Source organism: Lepisosteus oculatus, chromosome 5 (assembly GCF_040954835.1).
Source record: "Lepisosteus oculatus isolate fLepOcu1 chromosome 5, fLepOcu1.hap2, whole genome shotgun sequence".
NCBI lineage: Eukaryota > Metazoa > Chordata > Actinopteri > Semionotiformes > Lepisosteidae > Lepisosteus > Lepisosteus oculatus.
The window spans coordinates 21,893,002-21,916,738 of record NC_090700.1 but is presented as its reverse complement, the minus strand read 5'-3'; the positions used below and the strand labels follow the sequence as shown (position 1 = coordinate 21,916,738).

The window sequence follows — 23,737 nt, the reverse complement described above, 5'->3', positions numbered from 1 at the left end:
TGTCTGCAGTTTGATGAATTCTTAGGCTGTCAGAAAACACCATTATGATGTGTGAAACTCAGCCTGGTAAAGTATAAATTCTTTCAATAGGGTTTAAAGGTCACATCAAACTGCAAGGTCACAGCTTTATTTTAATTAAATTAGATTTATTCAGTTTTGACAGTTGATTCGCTGCATCCCTTTGCATTTGCTTTTACATTTCAAACCACCTTCTTGAAAGATCTCATGAGTAGTCTAAACCTACTTAGCAATAACAGCAATTTCTAGAAAATCGACCACCAGCAACCAGCAATAACAATTTTTTCTATTTGTTTTTATACAGTATATGCTTTGCCTATTAGTAATTGTGAAATACTAAAACTATCTTTATCCTTTAATGTTTATTGTTTGTTGCATCAATCACTACTCAAATAACAGCTATTTGTCTCAGTGAAATCTGAGCCAGGATTATTACAGATTTAATATTTAATTTGCTAGTTTTTCCATTGTTTCCTACAATTTTGAATATTCATTGTAACAGGGAAATTACGATTGTCTCCGGTTCATTGCTAGTTTCTTTAATTCTAAAGCTCGCTGTACCCTCTGAATATCTAGAGGCTAATGGATAAAGAAATACAAAATGAGTGATACAGCAGTTATTTGCTGTTGTCTTGTTCTTTGTAGCTGTCTTAATGCAGCATGCTGTTGCTATTTAAAAATCTACATTTTGTTGCTCTTTAGCATTTCAATTTAAACCTTCTCTGTTCCAGTCCAGAGATTTGGTGAAGAAAAGAGCTTTGCTTCACCAATGCAATCAAGGGAAAACTTTCAAGAGTCCATATTATTTAAAGCCAGAGTAGAATTTAACCCCAGGACACTGGGGTTAAGATCTCTACTCTCACAATCTTTATTTAAGAAAATAAACTTTTCACTTTTCAAAATAAAGTACACGTACAGTATACAGTTCTTGCAGACAATACAATTTTTTACATAATGTAAAAAAATTAAAAAGGTTGATTATCATTTTTTTTTTGGCAAGCCTCCTGGGTGTTACCACTTGCTATAGTCAATGTCCCTTCTCTGAAACTGAGATTGTCCAGTTCTCCACAGGAGCCCAGAGGAACATATTTTTTTCTTTTTTCCTCTTCAGCCTCTGTACGGGGCCACAGTTCTTTCCAGTGCTCCTTTGCCATGGAGAAACACCACCTGGCACTGCAGTTGCACTTCATTCTTCCTCTGAGGTTCACAAAGATCCTCTTTCACTCTCCACCCTGTGTTGTGTTGCATCAGGGTATATCATGCATTTTGTGAGGGACACCAGCCACAGCACTCTTTGCTTCATAGGTTTTGTTCAATGTTGTATCAGAGCCATATATGTCGTGAGCTTGAGGATTGTTAGCTCAAACAAAGCGAGCTGGGAAACGTCTCAAATTAGTTTGCATTAATAAATTCAATCCATCTAACTGTGAAATACCTTTAGATGGAATACTGCAGCTTTGCTGGGAGTAATAACATGATTACTAACCTGGCAGTAGGACAGTTTCAGAATGTTAATAGAGAGGGGCATGACACTATCCATATTCATGGACTCTAGATGGAAGTGTAATTGCTTTTCCAGCCCACTACAGTTCTGCCCATTTCGTTTCTTGCATTTCCCTCACAGCTGGGCGACACTGGAATGTACACCTGCATTGCTTCCACTCCGAGCGGCGAGGCTACATGGAAGGCTTTCCTCGAAGTTCAAGGTAAAACAGTTGGGGCCGCTCAGCAAAGGGGCAAGCTATGAGAAAATCCAGAAGAAACTCAATCAGTAATCACATTTCTGAAATATTAAGCCAAATCTCTTTAGAAATATATTAGAAGTGAACTTGTTCTCTCTCTAATGACTCTCTTTTCTTCTCTGTAAGAATTTGGAGTGCCTGTACAGCCAGCTAGACCAACAGATCCTAATTTAATACCTAGTGCCCCTTCCAAGCCAGAAGTCACTGATGTCACTCGGAACTCTGTCACACTGTCATGGAAGCCAAACATGAATTCTGGAGCCACGCCTACATCTTACATCATTGAAGCTTTCAGGTGAGGAGCAAGGGGACCAGACACGCTAGTGAGAAATAGAGCCAAAGTATGCAGTCTGTAATTTCTAGAAATCTTTTGTAAGATAGAGCCTACATGTTCTCCACATGTTTGTATGGGTTTGTCATGCAATATAGGTAAACCTGTGTTACTACTGTATGTGCTTTTATGGGTGTGACCCACATCCCATCAAGGGCGTAGTCTCGCCTTGCACCCTATGCTTCTGGGATAGGCTTTGTGTTACTGTATTACAGTCCTGCAATAAATGGGGGGATTAGTTTGAAAATCTTAATGCATAACTTAGCTTTATATTAGTATGTTGTTGCATATTATATAAATGCAATATAAAGTATCTTTTCAAAATGTTGTCCCTGTTCTCAGAATCTCTAATTAATTCTCACTGTTTAATATTAAGTGTTAAAAGTTGTTGTGTAGATCCAGTGCACTGTGCTTAAAGTGTATTCTGCTGGTATTTCAAGTTATAGAATGAAAACCATATCACTTAGAGAAGACTGTAGCGTTGAGGCTTTGAGTTTATTTACTGCACCAGGAAAGGTGAATAACTAATCCCCATATCTATCTGAATTCCTGACTAACAGGATCTTTTGTAAGGAAGATATCTTGACTGGATAAAAAAAGTGGACTGTCTGCCTGTTTGTGTACACAACAATTCTAAAAAAACATACCTTTCTTTAACCAAATATCAATGAAGTACTGATGGCATGATTTAAACTGTGCACTGTGCAGTGACTCATGTCATTTAAAGAGACGTAGTCTCTTGCTTACAAGTTTGTTTCTTTAGAGAAAAAGAGTCATTTGTTCCTAAACCTTAAGAACTATCATGATATCATTTTAGAGCAGCTGAGTCACCACATTTCTCAGGGCATAAACTGACATTGATAGCATTCTCTTACATCCATTAGCATTCACTTACAAAAAGCGATGCAGTCAATGCAGTTTTACAGCTTTAGTTTAGAGGAATTGGAAATTGTAGTAATATACGGTATAGTGAGCAATTAGTTATTACTGGTACTGCACTTGGAAGGTATGCTTTTAAAAAAACGTGAATGTCAGGGGCTGATAGAATTTGCATTAGCATGCTTCTTGAGAGAATATGTTACTTACAAAGCCTGAAACTCTTTTGTGGCAATGTATCTGGGAGTAAGATAAAATACTGGTGAATGTCCAGAGCTGTACCAATGCACTTCATTTCCAATGCACGTTTTCAATACAGCGGCTGCATTCCGCTCCTTTTTTTCCAGTCATGCATCTGGAAGCAGCTGGCAGACTGTGGCAGAACACGTGAAGACAGAGACTTATTCTGTGAAAGGCTTGAAGCCCAGTGCTGTCTACCTTTTCCTTGTGAGGGCTGCAAATGCATATGGCCTGAGCGACCCAAGCCCAATATCTGATGCAGTCAAAACCCAGGGTATGTACTTTGCACATTAAACTTTGTAACTATTGGGCAACTTCTGCTGCATTCAGAATAAATTATTCCACAATTATATTCACAATTTTATTAAATTAAACAAGTGAATTTTTCAAAATCAACAGGACATTCAATTTATTGCCACAGAGACTGGTGTATGCCCACACTTTAAGGTTTTATTTTTTTTTGTAAATTATATATAATATAACATAAAACATATTATTTATATACAGTTAACTGTGTAAAAGAAGAAGGAAAGCTGAGCCAGTCTGCTGAGCCAGTCTGCTGAGCTACTTGCATATATTTTTACAATCTGGCCCAATGTGTCAAACTCAGCATGTGGTGTGCTCTTAAAGGGACAGCGGGAGTGGTCTGTGTAGCTCATAACATGGTTTGAAACAAAAAGCTTTTTGTTCAAATCTCTGCAGGTTTAAATAACATTTCATGTGGCTGTGTGGTTATGTGCCTGCAATTATTTGAAAGAATGAGTGTGGCTTGCCTTTTTATACAGATCTTAAATAGGCACTTCAACAACGCAAATTACCATTTGTACTGCAGACACTTTACAAAATTACACAACTACTTGTGACATTAGTTATTTTCTGTTTAACATAACAGAATGTTATGTTATAGCAGATGTAAAGTTTTGAGAGTATATTGAAAGAAATTAGCATGGGTCCAGTAGGTACCACTACTCCTGTGAAAGAAGAATCTGACAGCCAAGTTTATGCTTAGAAGCGTTAAAATCAGGCAAGTTTATGTGATAATGCCATTCAACATTGAACTCAATCCATACCTTTAGCCCTCACTGGCCTGAAACTGGTGTTAGTGTAAGTTAGTGCTGTTTAGGATAGACTCAGGTTATTGGAGACATTCATGGGACTGGGTGCCATAGTGTCTTACTTTCAGAATCTCCAGGATGCCACATTCTGCAGATACTTGAGAAACATCTGTAGATTGGGCTGTCTCCCTGTTTTATTCCTGGCTGTGAACATATTGCTAGATTTAAGTTACATCAGACTTGCCTTCCCTGAAGTGATTCTAACCTGACTTCCCAGCACATTCCAGCCAGTGAAAACTGACATAAAATGACAATTTGTTTAATATTTCTTATTTATGATAATCTACAGTGTTTCCACTACTGTCCTCTCAGTAGTGTGAAACGCACAAATTTAGTATTGTAATTACCTGTATGTCCATAATGTGCTATATTTCTAAAAAAACCTAACAGCTTTATTCCAGTATTCCAGTATGATCTTTCCTGCCTTGAATACACTATATAGCATGAGGTATTTATTTAGTTCTCTACTCAAGGTTTCCTGCTTTTATTAGCAGACATTCCTCCAACCAGTCAAGGTGTGGACCACAGACAGATTCAGAGGGAGTTGGGAGATGTGATTGTCCACCTTCACAACCCCACTGTCCTATCTTCTTCCTCAGTCAAGGTTCAGTGGACGGTAAGCTCTTTCCATTGCACTGTGGACAGTACTGCGGCGTGGCAGGGTGTGTCATTCACTGGCCAAAGACAACTGATAGGTGGTAACTGCATTAGTACAGATTATGTTAGTGAAATGATTGCTACTTAATATGGAATGTTAATATGGAATCATGTAACTAAAGTGAAGTGTTGGTAGCTGAAAATAAAAACAACAAAAGTATATTGTCTCAGAACATAAACAATATTAATTTATTAATACAAATATATTATACCTACTGTACATACATTATAGCAACATTATAGCATTCTGCATCAAAGTCTTTAACTCGGTCACTTACTGTGGCTATTTTGGAACGTTCCATCTATATAAAGTTTATATACTTTATAAAAAGCCATAATGTTTTAACCTTTTCTATGAGTACTTGCTGTTGTTATTGTTGTAAAAAAGTTGCTATTTTTTAAATCCACTTCATAGGGAATATTAATATGGAATCATGTAACTAATGTCTCATTAATTCTATTAATTTAAGAACCACATGAAAAATAATATACCTCTTTAGCAGAAAGTGGTAGCTAAAAATAAAAAATAAGGTACAAGTACACTAATTCAAAATGCGTGGTAAAGCCACATACTGCGCAAAATTATCTACAGTTTAGCACGTTATACCGCAGTACGGGATTGGCTGGCCAAAATGACCGACAGACGGCACTCGTGGTGCATTGGTTATTAGTGAAATGATTGCTTCATTTAATCCCTTTACTGTGCATGTTTAAATCTGCTTAATATTGAATATTAATATGGTCATAAACGATATTAATTTAGGAAAATGAACATATTCTGTAAACTGTATATGGCTGGTTTTGGTAGTTTAAATAAAAAATACACACCAGTATTCCACTTTCTTCATAACCATTTTAGGCATCAAAGTCTTTCATTCGGTTACATACTGTGGTTATTTTGGAAATGCTTTTACGTGCTCCTTCTAACTATATTAAGTTTATATACTTAACTAAAAGTTATAATGTTTTAACCCTTTCTATGAATACTTGCGATCATTATTGCAGTAAAAAAACACATACATTTTAGAATTTGATTAATAGGGAATATAAGATGGAATCGTGTATCTAAAGAAATAATAACGATATAATTATATTCATATAGCTCAAATTATTACAGTAGTACACTTTCTTTGTAAACATATGCATCAATTTGACTCATTCACCCGCGATTACTTGGAAACTTTTTGCCTACCCTTTTCTGTTATTACTTAAGTTGTCAAGCGACGCGTTGGTGTAATGGTTTTGGCATCTGACTTGCATGCTGGAGGTCGGGGGTTTCAGCCCAGCTCTTGCCATGAGTTTTCTTTAAACAAATAAACATTTCTTTGAAAAACAAAAATAGTAAATATTATCGACACTATGTTGAATTTGTTGGTATTTCTAAATATCACAACACGTTCAAAGTTAAGTGATTTATTAATAACAACTAATAATTTCAAACTGCTTTTATTTAAAACTGTGTTTTGTTTGGGGTGACTTGTCACTGTTTTCACAAACTTCAATTTATTAATCATCTATTTTTGTGCTCCTTATCGCAGTTAAAAAAGCATTCTTTTAAGAATTCGATTAATACAGAATATGATACAGAATTGCGTATCTAAAGAAATTAATAATGATATTTAAGGATTTATTTATATTCATATAGCTTAATTTATCACAGTAGTACACTTTCTTTGTAAACATCTGCATCAATTTGACTCAATCACCCGTGATTTCTTGGAAACATTTTGCCTGCCCTTTTCATTTATAGCTTAACTTATCAAGTGATATGGTGGTGTAATGGCTTTGGCCTGTAATTCACATGCTAGAGGTTGAGGGTTTGAACCCTGCTCCTGGCCTGAACTTTCTTTTAACAAATAAATATTTCTTTGAAAAACAAAAACAGTAAATATTATGGAAACTACATTGAATTTTTTGGTATTTCTGAAACTCCATCTGTATTTCCTGTTTTCACACAGATAAGAATAAACTACATATGCAAATCTTTTCACAGGTGGAAAGATGTTCTGTGCTCTTACCACAGTACGCATTGTTACATTTTTAAGCATCAGTGGAAACATTCTTAAGTCATTCTGAAGTCTGTCAAAAGCATAACAAATGTTACCAAATACTATTGGTGAAACTGTTACCTGTCCTGGATAAAGCGGTTAGAAAATAGGTGGATTTACACTTGTAAAAAATGTTCCAATTTTAATGCGATACAGAAGATATTATTAATAATAAATTACCTTGGACGGTCTGTAAACTGAAGATTTATAGAGGAAACACCTTGTATCTTTGCTTTCCTGCTTGGAATTAACTTTTACCTAGTATATTCCATTGCAGCTACCTTATGTAAAGCAGCTCCGTACTTCTCACAAAGACTAGGAGTGTTAAGACCCACCGATACACACGTTGCTGTGTAATGTTATACAGCAATGGATTGGTAGGTCAGTAGTAGCATTCTGCATTATCGTGCAATAGGGTCTGAGTTCAGTTCCTGTATAATGGTATTTGTATCTGAGTTCAGTTCCAGCCAAAACACAAGTTACCTTTTTTTTATCAAATTAAGGACTTTCTTCAACAATAAATGTATGCAAGCTATATTTCTATTTCTACAAATTATACATATCACAATATGTCAAATATTAAAATTATATCAATCATTAATAACATGAATGAGCCTCCAGAACAACAGTGTCCAGGATGCTCTAAAAGAGAAAGGACATTTAAAGATGCCCTTAAACAGTAATCACATTTTTTGTGTATACCGAATTTAGTTTTAAATACACATTTTAATGCTACTATGTATATTTTCAAATTATACAATTTAAAATCTTAATTTTAGTTTTTTGTAAATGTTTTTTTACTGTTCTTGTTTGATCAGTTCAGTATCAGTTATATATTGTGGTATTTTCGGGTTCGGCAAGGACGGACACAGTGATTCAGACACTCGTTGAATGAAAAACGGCACTTTTATTTTTCTGACGAGCGCCTGGCACAGCAAGCACAACAACCGCGCCCCCACGCAAGCAGAGAGAGAGCAAGAGAGAGAGAATGCACGAGCACCAGAAAAAGAGAGAGAGCGCAACATACTGGGGTCTATTCGAGTAGTTTCACAGGTATAGGGTAGCAATTGGGTATAAAAGTATAAAAGGGGTGCGAAACCAGGGAACTATTTACATGAATCCGGGCAATCTCACCACTCTCTACACCCGTTTTGCAGTGAGTCAGCTGCACTGGTCAGCAGCCTTCCTAGTCTCCGCCCTGCCCACTGCTACTCCCGTCCTGCCCCTCGCCGCGTACCTCAGCCAGGTGCTCTTCAGCCTCAGCGCCAGGCGAATGCGCTACAATATTATATAATTATATTAATAGATTTTTTTAATTATTTGGCTTCAACAGAGTTGTTAGAAATAACAACCGAGTCGCACTTATGATGCTTTGCACCTATTTCATCTTAACTTTTTTGGTGGCACATTATCTCCTCACAAACTGGGTGGGGGCTTTTATTTTCACTCTCTGTCTTTAATACACATTCCCAATAGTCATCGATGGTTATGAGGTTATGAACTGCAGCAGTCACAAAGCCTGCCCCTGAGTCAATGTTTGTGATTTTATAGTAAATCAAATTCCAGTAAGTTTAACTACAGTAGATCTTCTTTTTCAGCTAAATGAAACAAATAGAATGTTAACTCAGTTTACAAAGTTGGAATATTTCTATTAACAGACTTTTTTGTGTTCTCCTCAAGGTTGTAGAAAGCAGTGGGGGACATTTAGGAATGTAATTTCACAAATGTATTTGTTCTGTCTTTTTCAGCTTGTAAAAAAGTAAAACAATTTAACTTAATAGGAGAGTGCGATGTAATACAAAATATAATAAATTACCTGAATATGACACTGTATAATGCTGTACACATTACAACATCTTCTCTCCTTCTCACCCCTTGGGGATAATAAAGATACTGTAATTCTAAAATAAATAAATTAAATAACATGTACTACACTGACCTTTTTATTAAGTGATAGATTAAAAGCAAGGCAGTGTAGAAACTGTCTCACAGTCTCACAACAACAGTGACAATAATAATAATACAGTGTGTAATCTACTGTCATGGCCCAAGGAAGAGACATTATGCCTGTCTCTCAATAATGTTGAATGTTTTATGTATGTAAATGTCCAATAATACAGTAGATATATATTGTGTAAAATAAATTGTATATAGTATAAACAGTACAATATATACTGTATAGTAGGTATGTATTGGACATGTCCATAAATGTTGTAATCATTTTATATGCTTTTGGCAACACAGGCATTTTCAAATGCGGATAATTGCTCTTGTCCGCATCAGTAGAGTGTAATCAGCGCATAGGAGATCTACTTTAGATTAGAATCTTAGTTTTAAATAGCACTTGCATTTTTTGCAAATTGCAAAATCCCTGTTGAGTGACGCCGGAAGCCCGGGTTCGCGTCCCTGACGGTACGGGGCCGACCTGTGTAGGCAGCAGGTGAGGGCGCCCACCTGAACCCCGTTGCATTACATTGGTGTTAGAAGTGGGGTGGGATAGCCCTTCGCCGAGGACCGCGAGTTAAGCGGGGGAAAGTGTAACGCATACGGCTGACAGGCACTGTGTAAGAGGCGGCTTACCATAAACAATGACGTCACAGCCCTTCCCTGTAATAGCAGGACCACAGCCGCAAGGCTGCGGAGAGATCTCTCTTTAGCTCACCAAGCTGTGTCCCTGTTGAGTGACGCCAGAGGCCTGGGTTCGCATCCCCGATGGTGCGGGGCCGACCTGTGTAGGCAGCAGGCGAGGGCGCCCACCTGAACCACGTTGCATTACATTGGTGTTAGAAGTGGGGTGGGATAGCCCTTCGCCGAGGACCGCGAGTTAAGCGGGGGAAAGTGTAACGCATACGGCTGACTGGCACTGTGTAAGAGGCGGCTTTTCATAAGCAGTGACGTCACCGCCCTTCCCTGTAATAGCAGGACCACAGCCGCAAGGCTGCGGAGAGATCTCTCTTTAGCTCACCAAGCTGTGTCCCTGTTGAGTGACGCCAGAGGCCTGGGTTCGCATCCCCGATGGTGCGGGGCCGACCTGTGTAGGCAGCAGGCGAGGGCGCCCACCTGAACCCTGTTGCGTTACAATATATACAGTATACTGTAAAAACAGTATGATACCATATGGCTATGAAGCCACTAAAGTATATGTGAAATATATTTTTCATCAAAATCTAAAGCAAAACTATTTCCTAATTACTTGTTGAAATTAGCATTAACACAAAATTAATTAATTTTATTTTAATGCAGATGTAAACCTGAAAAAATTTCACAGCAAGGTACAATAATCAGCTATTTTTTCAAATATCTGACTGAATATTTTTTTTAGAAAACAGCCCTACTTTTCAATATGAATTTAATATTCAACATACTGTAATATACAGTATAAAATTATTAAAATTTGGAACAGTAAACAAATTAAATTTTATAATTGGAAAAAGATTGTCCCTACAGGGCTGAGCACTCATCAGGCTTAAAAACAAGGTGTTTTCAGGTAACAGCCCAGAAACCTCCACACGTGACATTAAGCATTCACTGCATTCATTACCTGACATTTTTTACAAAGTAGTGCTGGCCTGAAACAGAATACAAACAACAACATGTTGCAATGTGTTATGTATACCGCATTGTTCTGCATTATTTGTTGTGGATTCTGAATTGCTGGATCCATACCATTATACCAAAATATACCATTATTTTCAACAGAACACAGAGTTGCTCTTGTCAAAAGTGCAAAAATGTCTACCAGGACCTGGGATATGGAGAATACATGGCAGTACAAATACTGTCCAACCGAAATTTGGGGAAACTGCATTGAAAAACAACTTTAAGAATCACTTGCCTCTAAATATAGTATTTTCCATGAGCCAAAGAGGTCTGCTGTGAAGGAAAATAATGCTTTATTCCAGACTAAAGGTTTGGTGAAATGCCCTCAGATATTGAAAACACTTGATCATTGTTAATTTAATACACAAAAGAAATATCCTGCCAGTGAGTTTGGGAGAAATAGTTTGCAGATGGTCTGTGGAAAATACGCCAGCATGTCTCATCGCAACACTGGAAGTGACGTTCTGGACTTCACTTGCTTTTCCAGGTTTTACTGAGAGTCCATTCATTCTGGCTTGAACTTGTGAACCCACAGTTTGTGTAGGGTAAAGATGTGCCTAATTAAGAAAAGTATTTAATGAAGTCAAATAAAAATACTTTGTTCATGCTGAGAACATTTCCCTGTACTATTTGCTGTTTTTTGTGTTATACATGAGCTTTTTTATTTTGTTGTATTTAAAGCAGAAAATACTTATTTTGCTCTGTCATCATTACAAACTACATGTTATAATTATCTACCTCAAAACCGAGGGAGGTTCCTGGCTGCTTTCTTTGTAGGCCACAGATATGCCAAGACCAAACTTGGTTTGGACCAGAAGCTGGGTTTGGGTGTGTTCATTTGAAAGCTTAAAGTCTGCATTACTGTGTTTAATAAAGACCACCTGAAATAAGATTCTTTATTTCAAAAAATAAATTGGCTGCCATTTTTACACAAGACAAAGTGCTTTTTATATTCTTTTAACATTGCTGTTGGCATAAAGAAAATTAAAACTTTAGACAAAAATAGTTGTATACTCAGATAGTATGTAAACTAATGAGAGGAAAACACTGACAAGCTAAAGAATGTAAACATCTGTAAATACTTCTTGTGAACCTGGGCTGTCTGTATTCACGGGTTTATCACAGAGTAATTTTTCAGACATAACTTAAGTTTTGAGCATAGCTTGGAATGTCATTTTATTGTTTGACTAATTGCAAATGACCTTCTCTGCCAGACTCGTAAAGGGTGGCACAAATGAAGCCAGTTTGGCTGTTTTGGCCAGCCTGTTGATGTCTAACGATTTACAGACATTTAGGAACCACATTATTATGAGCTCATGGTTTGGTTTTTCAAATAGCTGTGGAAGGAAAGTTAACCCCCTGTTTGACTTGGACGTGGCTCTCCCAAACTAGCATATACAGTACCAGCATTTTTACTTTGTTATTATAGGTGTTTTTAATATACTGTAAATGTGAAATAATACATAGAAACAAAACATGCAATGTTTTCAGATAAATAAACAACTAAGTTATGCCAATAGGAGAGCGTAGAAGGAAAAATTAAGAATATGAATTGATTGAGCAAAGAAAAGAGCATATACTTGGTGTATTTTTTAATCACCATCTGAGTTGGTGTTTATTTTAGTTGTCTTTCCTTTCATCAAAAAGAAATTGATTTCCTCCAACAAATGGCTGGGTGAGATCTTTGGATCAGTTTGTTACTAACTGACAAATAAGCTAGATGGACCAAATGGCCTCTATTTCTTCTCTATTTAATTTTCAATATTGTGTAAATATATCTGAAGATAATGTGAACAGTAAAAGACATGGGCTATAATTGTCTGCTGTTACTGTTTACAGGTGGAGCAGCAGTCCCAGTACATTCAAGGCTACAAGATCATCTACAGGCCCACACAGGATGGCCAGGTGAAGTCAGAGTGGTCTGTGTTCGAAGTTAGAACACCTGGAGAAGAGAGTGCAGTCATCCCACAGCTGAAGAAAGGAGTCATGTATGAATTCAAAGTCCGTCCTTTCTTTAACGAATTTCAAGGGACTGACAGCGAGGTCAAAGTGGCTAAAACTCTAGAGGAAGGTACGTGAGATCACAGATATAGTGTCTAGTACAGATTGTTATACATGGCTTTTCTTGCTCTGCAAGGATATGATTGTTTTGATAGATATCAAGCACTGGTTAATTACATATTCTATGCAAAGCTTTAATTCTTATAATTATACTCATTGGGCTGGGATTACAAGAAATTCTAGTTATGTTTATGTTTTTCATGTTGTAACAAAAGCAATGATTGATAAATAAAATATATGTTCGTTTTTATTGATTTGGTAATTAATAAAGTTAATATTCAGTCAATAGAAAAAAAACTTACAATAATTTTTGTTCAGTGTTTTAATAGTACACATACTATAGAACTGTTTTGTGTTTGTGTTGGCAACAGCTTCTTAAAAGGAAGGCTGAAAAGCTTTTCCACTGTGACAAACAGGTACCTCTTGAGCTTAATTGGATGAATCCTGTCTGCAAATATGTTTGCCTTGCATTTTAATTTGCTGTGATCCCTTCCAGCCCATTTTAAAAAAATAATATAAGGGAAATCCCTGCTAGTTCATCATCTAAGCAAAGGAAGAAAGATGAGGTCCCCAAACAAAATCTAGTTAGAGTTATATTTATGTAAGAGAGCCCTGTACACTAAAAGCTGAAATTTGAACTGAACAGAACTATAAAAAGTGTGTTCGTCATCTAAACACAGAAAGACCGGCTGTCTCTGTTTCCTCCTAGCTCCTAGCGCCCCTCCCCAGGGGGTAACTGTAACAAAGAGCGATGACAACGGGACAGCCATCCTGGTCTCCTGGCAACCGCCCCCACAGGAGTTCCAGAATGGAGTGGTACAGGAGTACAAGGTAACAAGCATCTCCTAACTTGGTACAAATTCATGCTGAGAACAGTGACCGTGGAGAGACAGCTCCATCTGCTGGAGAAAACCTGGCTGGGTACATAGGGTCCATTTTTACATTTAAAACTGTAGTAGGAATAAAAAAGGAGCAAAATGAGCAAACTATCTTACTTTTTTTGGGAGAAAAAAACAAATAGCGGAAATATTGTAGTTGATCATAATACATTCCTATTATCCTCCGATTATGCCACCTTGAATCATTCTTTTTATTTAACAGTTCATTATATAAGTTCATGCCTGACTCAAGATTTAAAAAATTACATTAAAACAAATAAACAGTTGAATCAGTGGCATGTTTTTGTCCATTTAAGTTAAGTTTTCTTACTTCTTTTTCTAAAGTGTAACCTAGGTATATCCAACTTGATGTTCTTCCATACTTTCATTCTCACCTATACAGTATGTCTTTTCCTAACGTTATGTTCTAAATTACAATTTTTATTTTGATTGGTAATGGTGCTGTTGAATGTCAATTGTTGTGGGTGGCAAGGGTTATGCAGTCAGTTTACAAATTGGGATCCTGTTAATTTTCTCGAAAAGTGTTTTCTCAAGATGGAATTCAGTGTAATTTCATGGCTGTTAAATGGAGTACATAGTAAAGCTTTGCTTATTAGATATGTAGTCTTCTCCTCTTTCATGTTACAGCTTATAGAGAATAGAAGTGATGCTGACCTGTTAATATGACAAACTTTTTTTATGATTTGGGATGTGGAAGGCAAAGCAAATGTCAACCAAATTTGTGTTTCAATCCAGACAAGCATCCTTGCACAATGCCAAATCAGGATGTAAGGATGTCTGTGGACAGGACTGAGAAAAATACCTCTAATGCCAAATTGAAAAAAAGAAAAATAACTCATTTGATTTCAATATAGTTAACCTTTTCCATCTGTAATTGTTTTTTTGGTATTAAATACAAAATGAAAGAATTTTCTAGGTATATTTGTGGATCAGATTGCCTCCATTTATAAAAAGAAAAACCATTCATTTTGATTCATAAAATTTTAAAGATTGATTTGTGAAGCATGTATCCCACAGTGATTTAGGTGACAACAACTTTCATAATTTTCAGTTGGACACCAAATGATTCAGTTCTTAAGTATTAATTTGATGGAAAGATGGATTTTTTTTTACTTGAGCTTTTCTGTTTTACTTTCATTGTTTCTATTAGATGGAGAAAATATTGTAATGCTGTGGAGCATGCACAGCTTGAGCAGAAGGCATTTCTGTAACGACAGTGCCCTCTTTTTTGTAATGTTCTGTGGCTTTTCTGTAGGGGATAAATAAAACATGACACGTGATCAAACACATTACAGCTGCAAAGACACACCTTAAGGTGAAACAATTAGTAGTCAAAAGGCAGAGAAAAGAAATTTAAAAATAACCTGCAAAGGCATTTACTGGCCAGTCCACTCTCAATCAAGATTTTGTAACAGGTTTTAAAGTGTAGGGAGATAGTGGTGATTGACTTAGAAGTAAACTATATGGATCTTTCTGGTTGTTGAATCTGTTATGTGTGAGGATTTTTATCCTCAGATGTGTTCATGCAGTTTGTATTTTCTGTGCAGATATGGTGCCTGGGAAATGAAAGCAGGTACCACATTAACCGGACAGTGGATGGATCTACATTCTCAGTGGTCATCCCCAGCCTGTCCCCAGGTGTCCGCTACACTGTGGAGGTGGCGGCCAGCACTGGCGCAGGAGCCGGTGTGAAGAGTGAGTCAAGATTCATCCAGCTCGGTAAGTCATGCTTCCAGACTGGCCTACACAACTGACCTATTCTCCACGTCCATCTTACAGCCATTGAAGCAAAATTGGATAGAGCTTCAACAATATAGGGTTTCAAAGGTCACAGAGCATGAACTTAAAGCTGCCTCACAAACAGTGTCTTAAACGTAGACGTTTATGTCTTAACAATGTTATGTCCTTTTATAAAGTTAATGCAAAACACTTACTGCAGAGTGGCATAAATGAAAGGAAACAGTTAATACAATAATATAACAGTGTGCAAAACATAAAACAAGCTAAAAAATTATATCATTACTATTTACAGTAACTAGAACAAAACATGCAGTATATACGAAACAGAAAATACATAAATTGTTTATGGCATACAGTGGGCTTTGCGATGAAGAGGGAGTTGAACAGTACTGTATGCATTTAACTTTTATAAAGCTCATTTAAACAGGCAGTGTATGATTATCCCTGTTTTTTCTTATCCTTTGCAATTGTCATTGGTAATACCCTCACTCTGAATTTCAGAAGAGGTTGAAAAGGTGAAAATGAGTTTTTCTTTGGAGAAACAAGAACAAGGAGAAACTGCAATGTGGTAGGCAGCTAACATCCTGTACGAGGCTTGATCCCATAATGTGTATCCTCTCAGGACTTGGCTTCTTGATTTGGACTCCCTGTTTCAGATTCCCTTGCTTTAGCACTCTCTGTTAGTAAATCTGTATGTCAGTCATTTCTTATTTTATGACGTTGCCTTTCATAAAGAGCAGTGTTTCAGAGCATTCGGCAAATCTTTTTGCAAAAGAACCCAATGAGAACAACACAGGGAAGAAAGTTATAGAAAGCAGAATCAGGTAATCCAATAGATTCAACGTATGTGTTTTGCATGAGCTTTATAATATGAATTATATATATATAACCAAAACTTTAATAAATTATTAAGAGCTTTCTTTGGCATATAGAATATGCAATGTGGTTGACAGGTAAGAGCTCCAATAAACAAGGTTAGCATTGTGTTATAGCTGAGGTAATATCCCATAACGTTCAGAGGAGCAAAACTGATTTAGGTTCTTGAATAAGGGAATCTTATATGTGGTTTTGGATTATTAGTTCTTCAGATAAATGAGATAACCAGAATCACTGCTAGTGATGTTCATTAAGACAGAAGAAGGGTCTTGCTGGGTAACAGGTGATAGGATTAATCAGATCCTCTCTAAAGTACATCGTATTGCTGGCATCCCACTATGCCATTCTACTTTCAGAATTTTTCATGGATTCTTCTAGAGAGTAAGCTTGATTAAGAACTTTGAACAAACACTAAAGTGTAACTGGAAATCAGAAATAAGATGAGAAATGGCTTATATTAATATTTACATTATCTTGAATCATTAGAATCAGGATTGCTCCCCATTTTAATCACTGGCACTGGATGCATAAGGTACAGATGCAGCCATTCAGAGCACGCGTTAGAACCCATTGCTGTGTTAGACATGTTGCAGCACATTGCAGTGTGATTTAAAGATGATCAATAGGTGGCACCTGATGCGCATTAGATGTTACTAAAAACATTAGCTTTATTTAATCTGTAATATGGGAGAAAATATATTCCCAAGGGGCTCAGTATTGACCAGGCATGTAAACATCTGCATTGTTTTTTTAACTCATTTACTTGTGGTTATTTTGGGAAAGTTTTGACATGTTAGTTTAACTACATTTTGCTAACACTACTGTAGAAGAAAATACAACAGTAGGTAAAGTGTTTGCCTACCACCTGGAAGGTCACAGTTTCAATTCCTTGTCAGGGCACCACTTTTGTTTTTAACAAATGCTCTTTTTCTAAAAACAAAATAAATAATATGTATAATATATTGACACTTTTGTTATTTTTATATATCACAGTATGTTAAATAATGAAATAATATTAATACAAAATTAATGTCATTGGTTAATTTGGGGAAATTCATTGGTTACATTGGGAAAAACCAATTTGTAATCAAAGATCACGGTGACGTATTGGTGGCTCAGTGGATGAATTCTCATCTTTCATGTGAAAGGGCCTGGGTTCAATCCTTGCCAGCTGTACTTTAAACAGTTGTTCCTTGGGCATAAAAAGATTGATAATAAAATAAGATGTATTTTCACATTTCTGTTCATTTTATAAATCACAGTATGTTAAATATTAAAATAATATTAATAATAAAGCAATAAAATGGATGAACCTCCAGACCACCAATCACCAGGATGCTCGAAATTAGGAAGGTAATTTAAAGATGCTCTTGAGCAGATAACTTTTTTTAAATGTATACAATATTTACTTTTAAATGCTAATTTTAAAGCCACTATGTATAATTTTGTATTTTTAATTTCTAAAATTTAAAATCTAAATTTTATTTTTTTATATGTTTTGCTGCCCTTTTTTCATATTAGTGGTTGATATAAATGTGGTTTTTATAATCTATTGGGTTCATCAAAGCTGTTAAGGTGCTTTCTGGTGTAGTGCCTGTTTCACCTTAATTTCTGATGGACTGTATCACTGGAGGGAGTGTTCCATGCTTTGTTGGAGCATTGTCTCCTTGCAGTGGTGGGGGGTGGTGTGGGCTGCACTTTTATTTTTACTCTCCTTCTTGTTTGATGAAACACAAGTTAACTTTGGAGCAGTTTGCAACCATTTTTATTTTCTTTGGAATGCCACTTTGAAGTGTAATAGAAAAGGAAACTAATTGCAAATCACATGACCAATAGGTCAGCTATAGACATTAAATTTAAGTTACAAAATGTTATTTTCAGTTTGAAATGCTGAATATATTTTATTATTGAAATCTTAAATACATAAACGTGTTCTTTAACAATAAAATCGAATTAAGATTTATAATATATTGATGTTTTTATTAATTTTATATATCACAATAGGTTAAATATTCAGTTTACATCGACAGTCTCTTAAGAGCCAAGAGTCCTGTAACTTTTTTTTTCTCCTTATTAGGACACAGAAGAAATTATTTTAATTAAAATTCATAACTGTAACAGATTATGTCAAGTTTCACTCTCTTGTGTAACAATCAAGTCTTTTCTGAAAAATCAAGTTCCTTCATTACTTTAGATTTAAAAATACAATTGTGGGGCCATCTATATATTCAATTTAAAGATGAAATAGTGGTGTCATAATAATATTCATAATATAATAATATAGCAATGTCACGAAGTGACGCCACACCCCAAAAAATAAGAAACTATCTCATGAATGAAATGCAATGGGTGATATTGTTTGTGCTATTTGTAGTGCAGGGGAAGCTACATGTGAGTGTGTGGGGGCAACTTTATGGAGGTACCCTTGAGTTTAATTGCTGTGGTGCTATCTTTATGTAGTTTACTTGTTCTCTCCTTGTTCACATAGCTTTCTTCCCACAGTTCAAAAACGTTCCAGTAGGTTAACTGTCTTCTGGGAAAAATGGACCTGGTGAGACTGTGTGCTTAGTGTGTGTTTGTGTCTGTCTGTGCTCTGTGATGGACTGCCGTCCTCTCCAGGATGTATCCTGGCTTGCTTCTATTGCCTGCTGGATTTGGCTCCGGCACCCACATGACCCTGTACAGGATAAAACAGTTTTAAAACTTTTGATTGCATAAGGCTATTCACACTTGTGTTCTTATCCATCACCTTTCTCAAGCATGAAAACATAGATCAAAATAAGAGGAAAAACCCCATCCAATAGAAGATGTGGTACAGCATTGCATTTATGCATTTATATTTTACACTTATTACACTTGCTGAAGATTGGATCCATTATGGGGCATTTTAAGTCCCCAGCAGGAGTGCTGTCATTTTACATTTTTTTTCAGCCTAAGCTGTTTTTAAACCTTAGCAAGGGAATGAAAAATGCAGACTGAGTCTTTAATGTGATGAAAGGGGTGAATGCATGAGCAAAGCAAAGCCATTTCACTGGAGGAAGAAAACATAGGCATTTGTTGCTTTTTGATATCCAAGCGAAAAACTGTAGTGAAACACAGAGAAGGTGATTCTAATGCATTGGTCACAGTACAGTTTACTCAGATGAGGCCTGCTTTTCTTCCCCAGCTGGTTAGTCACATAACAGCACTTCACCACAAGCTCCTGCACATCCCAGCTTAACCTTCCCCAAATAACCATGAAATCAATAAACCTGAAGTGTAAAAAAAGGCTACAATATGGCCAGGGTTGGGGGAGGGGATGAAGAAATGCTGCACTGGCAAACCTTTGAGCCTCTAGAGAACTGTTAGTCTCTGGAAAGATAAAAGGACCTCAAGATGAAAAAAGAACCCAGAAAAAAAAAAACTTTGCAAGTTAACAAGAAGAATTTTCTTTGGGGAGATATGAGGTGCTTTTATGTAAGAGTAAAGGAAAAAAAAACACATCAAGAAACACTGGCTTTCTGTACCAACCAGACACCGATCTGGGAAGAACAAGAGCTTTCCTCCGATGATCTGAAACAGCCAGGAGAAATATAATATTCTTAATGTGTTTGTGAGGAAACCTTGTGAGCAACATCATGGCTCTTTATAATTAGATAACATAGCCAACTCATGATTAGATATTTGTTCATGTTCTCTGTAATAAACTTCTGTAAGATTGTTTTGCATTAAATATCATATAGTTTGAACATCCTTTACTGAATTCCAGTGCAAATTCAAACTACTCTGCTATCACTCTAAGCCACTGTGAGTTTGCTTTGGATTACTTATCTAATTTTAGAGTGCCACAAGTCTTTCTCAAAAACATGAATCAAGCTACATCTGTTTTTGTTATTTTTATTAAATCTTTTACACTGCAATTGAGCTCATTATTGCTTATTGCATTATTGCAACCAGTATTTATTTTGAGGGTGTTTGTTGCTTATGTTAATATATGCATATATATTTGGATGCTTGGAGTGGTCAACCTACAAACGTCCCAATTTTCTTAAATTTCAAAGTAAGCTAGATAATGTAAAACATGCCTAGCCCTTTCCTCACAGCACTATCTGTGTGGAGTTTGTATGTTCTCACTATGTTTACCAGAGGGTTTCCTCTAGGTGCTCCAGCTCCCTCCCACAGTCCAAAGAGATACTGGTAGGTTAACTGGTTTCTGGGAAAACTGGTCCTGGTGTGACTATATGTGTGTCTGTATGTGTGCCCTGTGATAAATTGTTGTTCTGTCCGGAGTGTTTCTGGCCTTATGCACATTGCTTGCCAGGACAGGCTCTGGCTACCCTTCAATCCTGAATTGGATGAAGAGGTTTCAAAATGAATAGAAGCATATCTTTAAAGCCGGTGCTGTCATTTCAGTCAAAAGTCAGCTCAGGAGATTCAGATACACACCGAAGTACTCCTTTGGATTTGGACCCGGATTGGTTTTAGCTCTGGAACAACAACACCACGAAGGCTGTAGGACCAAGTACAACCATTATTGACAACTACATGGATCCTTCTGTAATAAATCACTGAAGATTAAAAGAAAAATAAAGTCAGCCACACCCACTTTTTGGGATGAAATTGGTTTTATTTATTTCTTGGACGTGATTTTGTAAATGCGGTTGCTGTTGCCAGCAGAGCCATCTGCTCACTAACAGTCCTGAAAATCAGTCTCTCATTGTCACATTTGGTGTGTGAAAGGGTTATGATGGTGTTATACTGGTGCTATTTGTGCATTCTGAAGCACCATTTTCTATACTTTTAAGATTCATCAAGAGCATTAGTGTTTGAAAGTGGCTTGTGATATCCATTTTATCATAAGAGGTACTAGGTTTGTAAGGCTATAAAGGCTCCACGGCTGAAATGTTGTGTTTTCTTTCTTCTCTTTTCAGCATGGAATAAACGTATTACTTGTTCCTTAAATGTTAATATAGCTGTGTGAAATTTACCCCCAGTTAAATTTCTTTTACTAAGCTTTAAAACTCCTTTCTTAGAACATTTTAAACTGCCAGACCACATCTTGTACATGAGGTATTGTTGCAAAAATAAGAAGTACTATGAGATTGAATTAAACCTTTAGGTTGAATGTTAATCCCTGCTTTTGTACTCACAAAGTAACAAAACCTAAGGATCCTGAAAACATTAAGTAGATTTTCTGAAGATGGAGATTAAAAATAAGCTTTTCTGTCTTTACATTCTTTGATTGCTTTATATGCAGCACACTTGAGACCTAGTTGTCAGATGAATGAGGGTTTCATATGTTAGAGACAAAACATAGTGAATTGTCATGTTCAACATCTCATCTGTTGCTCTCTAGGCCTTTTGCCTTAGATTTTTTTCTTTGACGAAACATATAAAAAACAAGTCTTTGGGATTATTTCTCTTTTATTTGAAGTTTTATCTAATCTTTTTCTGCCTCCTCCCTAGATTCCTATGGCAGGATCACTGGTAATGAGGAGACAGTGAGCACACTCTCTCAGCAGATTTCAGACGTTGTGAAGCAACCTGCATTCATCGCAGGAATCGGAGCTGCCTGCTGGATTATCCTGATGGTCTTCAGCATCTGGCTATATAGACACAGGAAGAAAAGAAGTGGACTGAGCAGTAGCTATGCAGGGATGAGGAAAGGTAAATACTACAGAATGCACAAGGATCATATAGCATAGTTCACTTGAGAGGAACAACTCCAGAAGCAGTTTTGACATAGAGAATTGTAGACATAGAGAAATGTAAAAATATCAAATGTAGATTCTGTTTGGTTCCAATTGGTTCAAATGTTATACATTTTTTAGTTGGAAGTCAATAAGAAGTATCATTTAACAACACAAGGTAATGTAATGTCCCTACATTACAGAAAAGAGAACAAGGAGCACAGAAGTCCTTTAAAGAAAAACACTTTTTGTTAAATAATTCAGACAAAAAGTACTACTTCTACTCATTTTCATTCATTAACATTTTTTGTAACGATTTCATACTACAGGTTGTTTAGATTACAACATAGTTTGTAATGAAGTATCCTGAGTAAGAAAATAAAAGTTTGAAAGGAAAAGCTTTAACACCACATATTCATTTTCTGTTCGAAACCTTTTTCAAATAGCTGAAAGATTTCCATTGCTCTGGATTTAGCAGAGGATGTTGGAAGAAAAAAAAAGACAGGGAAAAATGAAGAACTGCTGACAGTGTGTGGGAAGGTTCTTGTATTCATGGAAAATGAGACAAAGATTTTGATTAAGCTGTGGTTCATCTCAAGATACCCGCATGCATTCTGCCAGTGTGCCACCAGCTGAACAGCTGGGAGCAGCATATGAAAGTCACAAAAAACACAAGTGTGGCTTCGAAATGAACTGCTGAGTGACAGGCTCATTAGCGAGAGAAGAGGAAGGGATCTATGCATGCAATCTGTGACAGAGATCTGCCACGTCAGCTCATTGTTGTTGATCAAATACAGTAGAAAGTAGCAGTGCCAGCTGGGTTTACATGAATCTGTGTCTGCCATTTGTGGTCTGTCTTTTTAGTACTTAGGCATTTTTGGAGGGAAGGGTATTATTCAATTACTATAAATACCTTAATTCTCTTCACTCACTAATGGCAGGCTGAAGCTACAAGGATTCACAGCAGTAACCCTTTAAGAACTGGACTGTGGTCTTTGTTTACACAGTGGTGGAAAACAGAAAAAATGTTTTTTCTGAGAGATCTTCCAGACCTCTTACAAATCTCCCACTGAGGCAAATACTTTTTTAAAGTTAAACTTCAACTTTTATGTTTCTTGTTATACTGATAAACATCCTGAGCCTTTAAAACTTCTTTCAAACAAACTAGAGGCAAAGGCAATTTTCTGAAAAACAAAAGGAAGAGCTTTTAAAAGATGTGGTATTACAAATGTGCTCTGGTCTTCCACTAAATGACAAAATTGCTTGTGATTCCAGCCAGGAATTTCATATCTGACTTGGGATCCCTAGAATAGGAAATAATTTGTACAAAGGTAGCCATCTCACTGGTACTTTTATGTTTTAATCCTCAATAATAAGCCTAACAGTATGGGCCTGTCCCACAAGTGCACTTGTAACCCTGCATAAACTTAATTTGCTAGCACAAAGGAAAGTCAAATGTGTCCTTCATTTAATCCCGACAAATCTCGACAAAAATGCTCATTCATTCTTTTAGGACAGTACTGGAATTCTGTTTTTTCTGCTTCTTTTATTGGGCTTTTATTGAGCAAGGAAAATGTGAGTATGAGACGTATGTGTGGCCAACTGGTTGAAAAAAAAAAGGACCTGAGATTTCTTTAGAGCTGAGAAGGTTGAACTGCAGGCCTATGAACCCAAATGTGCCAACAAGAGTAACAATATCAAAACTACAATTATGTTTTTTTTTTTCATATCTTGCTTCAGGCTTTACAGCTGCAGAAGTACCCTACTTTCTTGTGGTTGAGATTTGATATAGAGTATTTGTATAATAGCAGCTTTCAAAAGTCTTTCTGTAGAGAGGGGGAGAAGATGGGGGTGCCTATTGCTAA

The 23,737-nt window shown here is 36.5% G+C and overlaps 1 protein-coding gene across 8 annotated transcripts in view; it reads left to right on the top strand.

Annotated features, from left to right (window-relative positions):
* Positions 1–23,737, top strand: part of robo1 (roundabout, axon guidance receptor, homolog 1 (Drosophila)) — a 502,926-nt gene that overhangs the window by 452,819 nt on the left and 26,370 nt on the right. For 6 of the 8 annotated variants that reach the window (XM_069190216.1, XM_069190212.1, XM_069190214.1 and 3 more), the window contains 8 exons: positions 1,643–1,724; positions 1,887–2,055; positions 3,315–3,481; positions 4,814–4,938; positions 12,467–12,698; positions 13,398–13,519; positions 15,135–15,306; positions 21,649–21,849. In XM_069190216.1, coding sequence (XP_069046317.1) covers positions 1,643–1,724; positions 1,887–2,055; positions 3,315–3,481; positions 4,814–4,938; positions 12,467–12,698; positions 13,398–13,519; positions 15,135–15,306; positions 21,649–21,849 — 1,270 coding nt within the window. The remainder of the gene's footprint in view (positions 1–1,642; positions 1,725–1,886; positions 2,056–3,314; positions 3,482–4,813; positions 4,939–12,466; positions 12,699–13,397; positions 13,520–15,134; positions 15,307–21,648; positions 21,850–23,737) is intronic. The other 2 variants (XM_015341971.2, XM_015341968.2) reach the window with 1 other exon arrangement.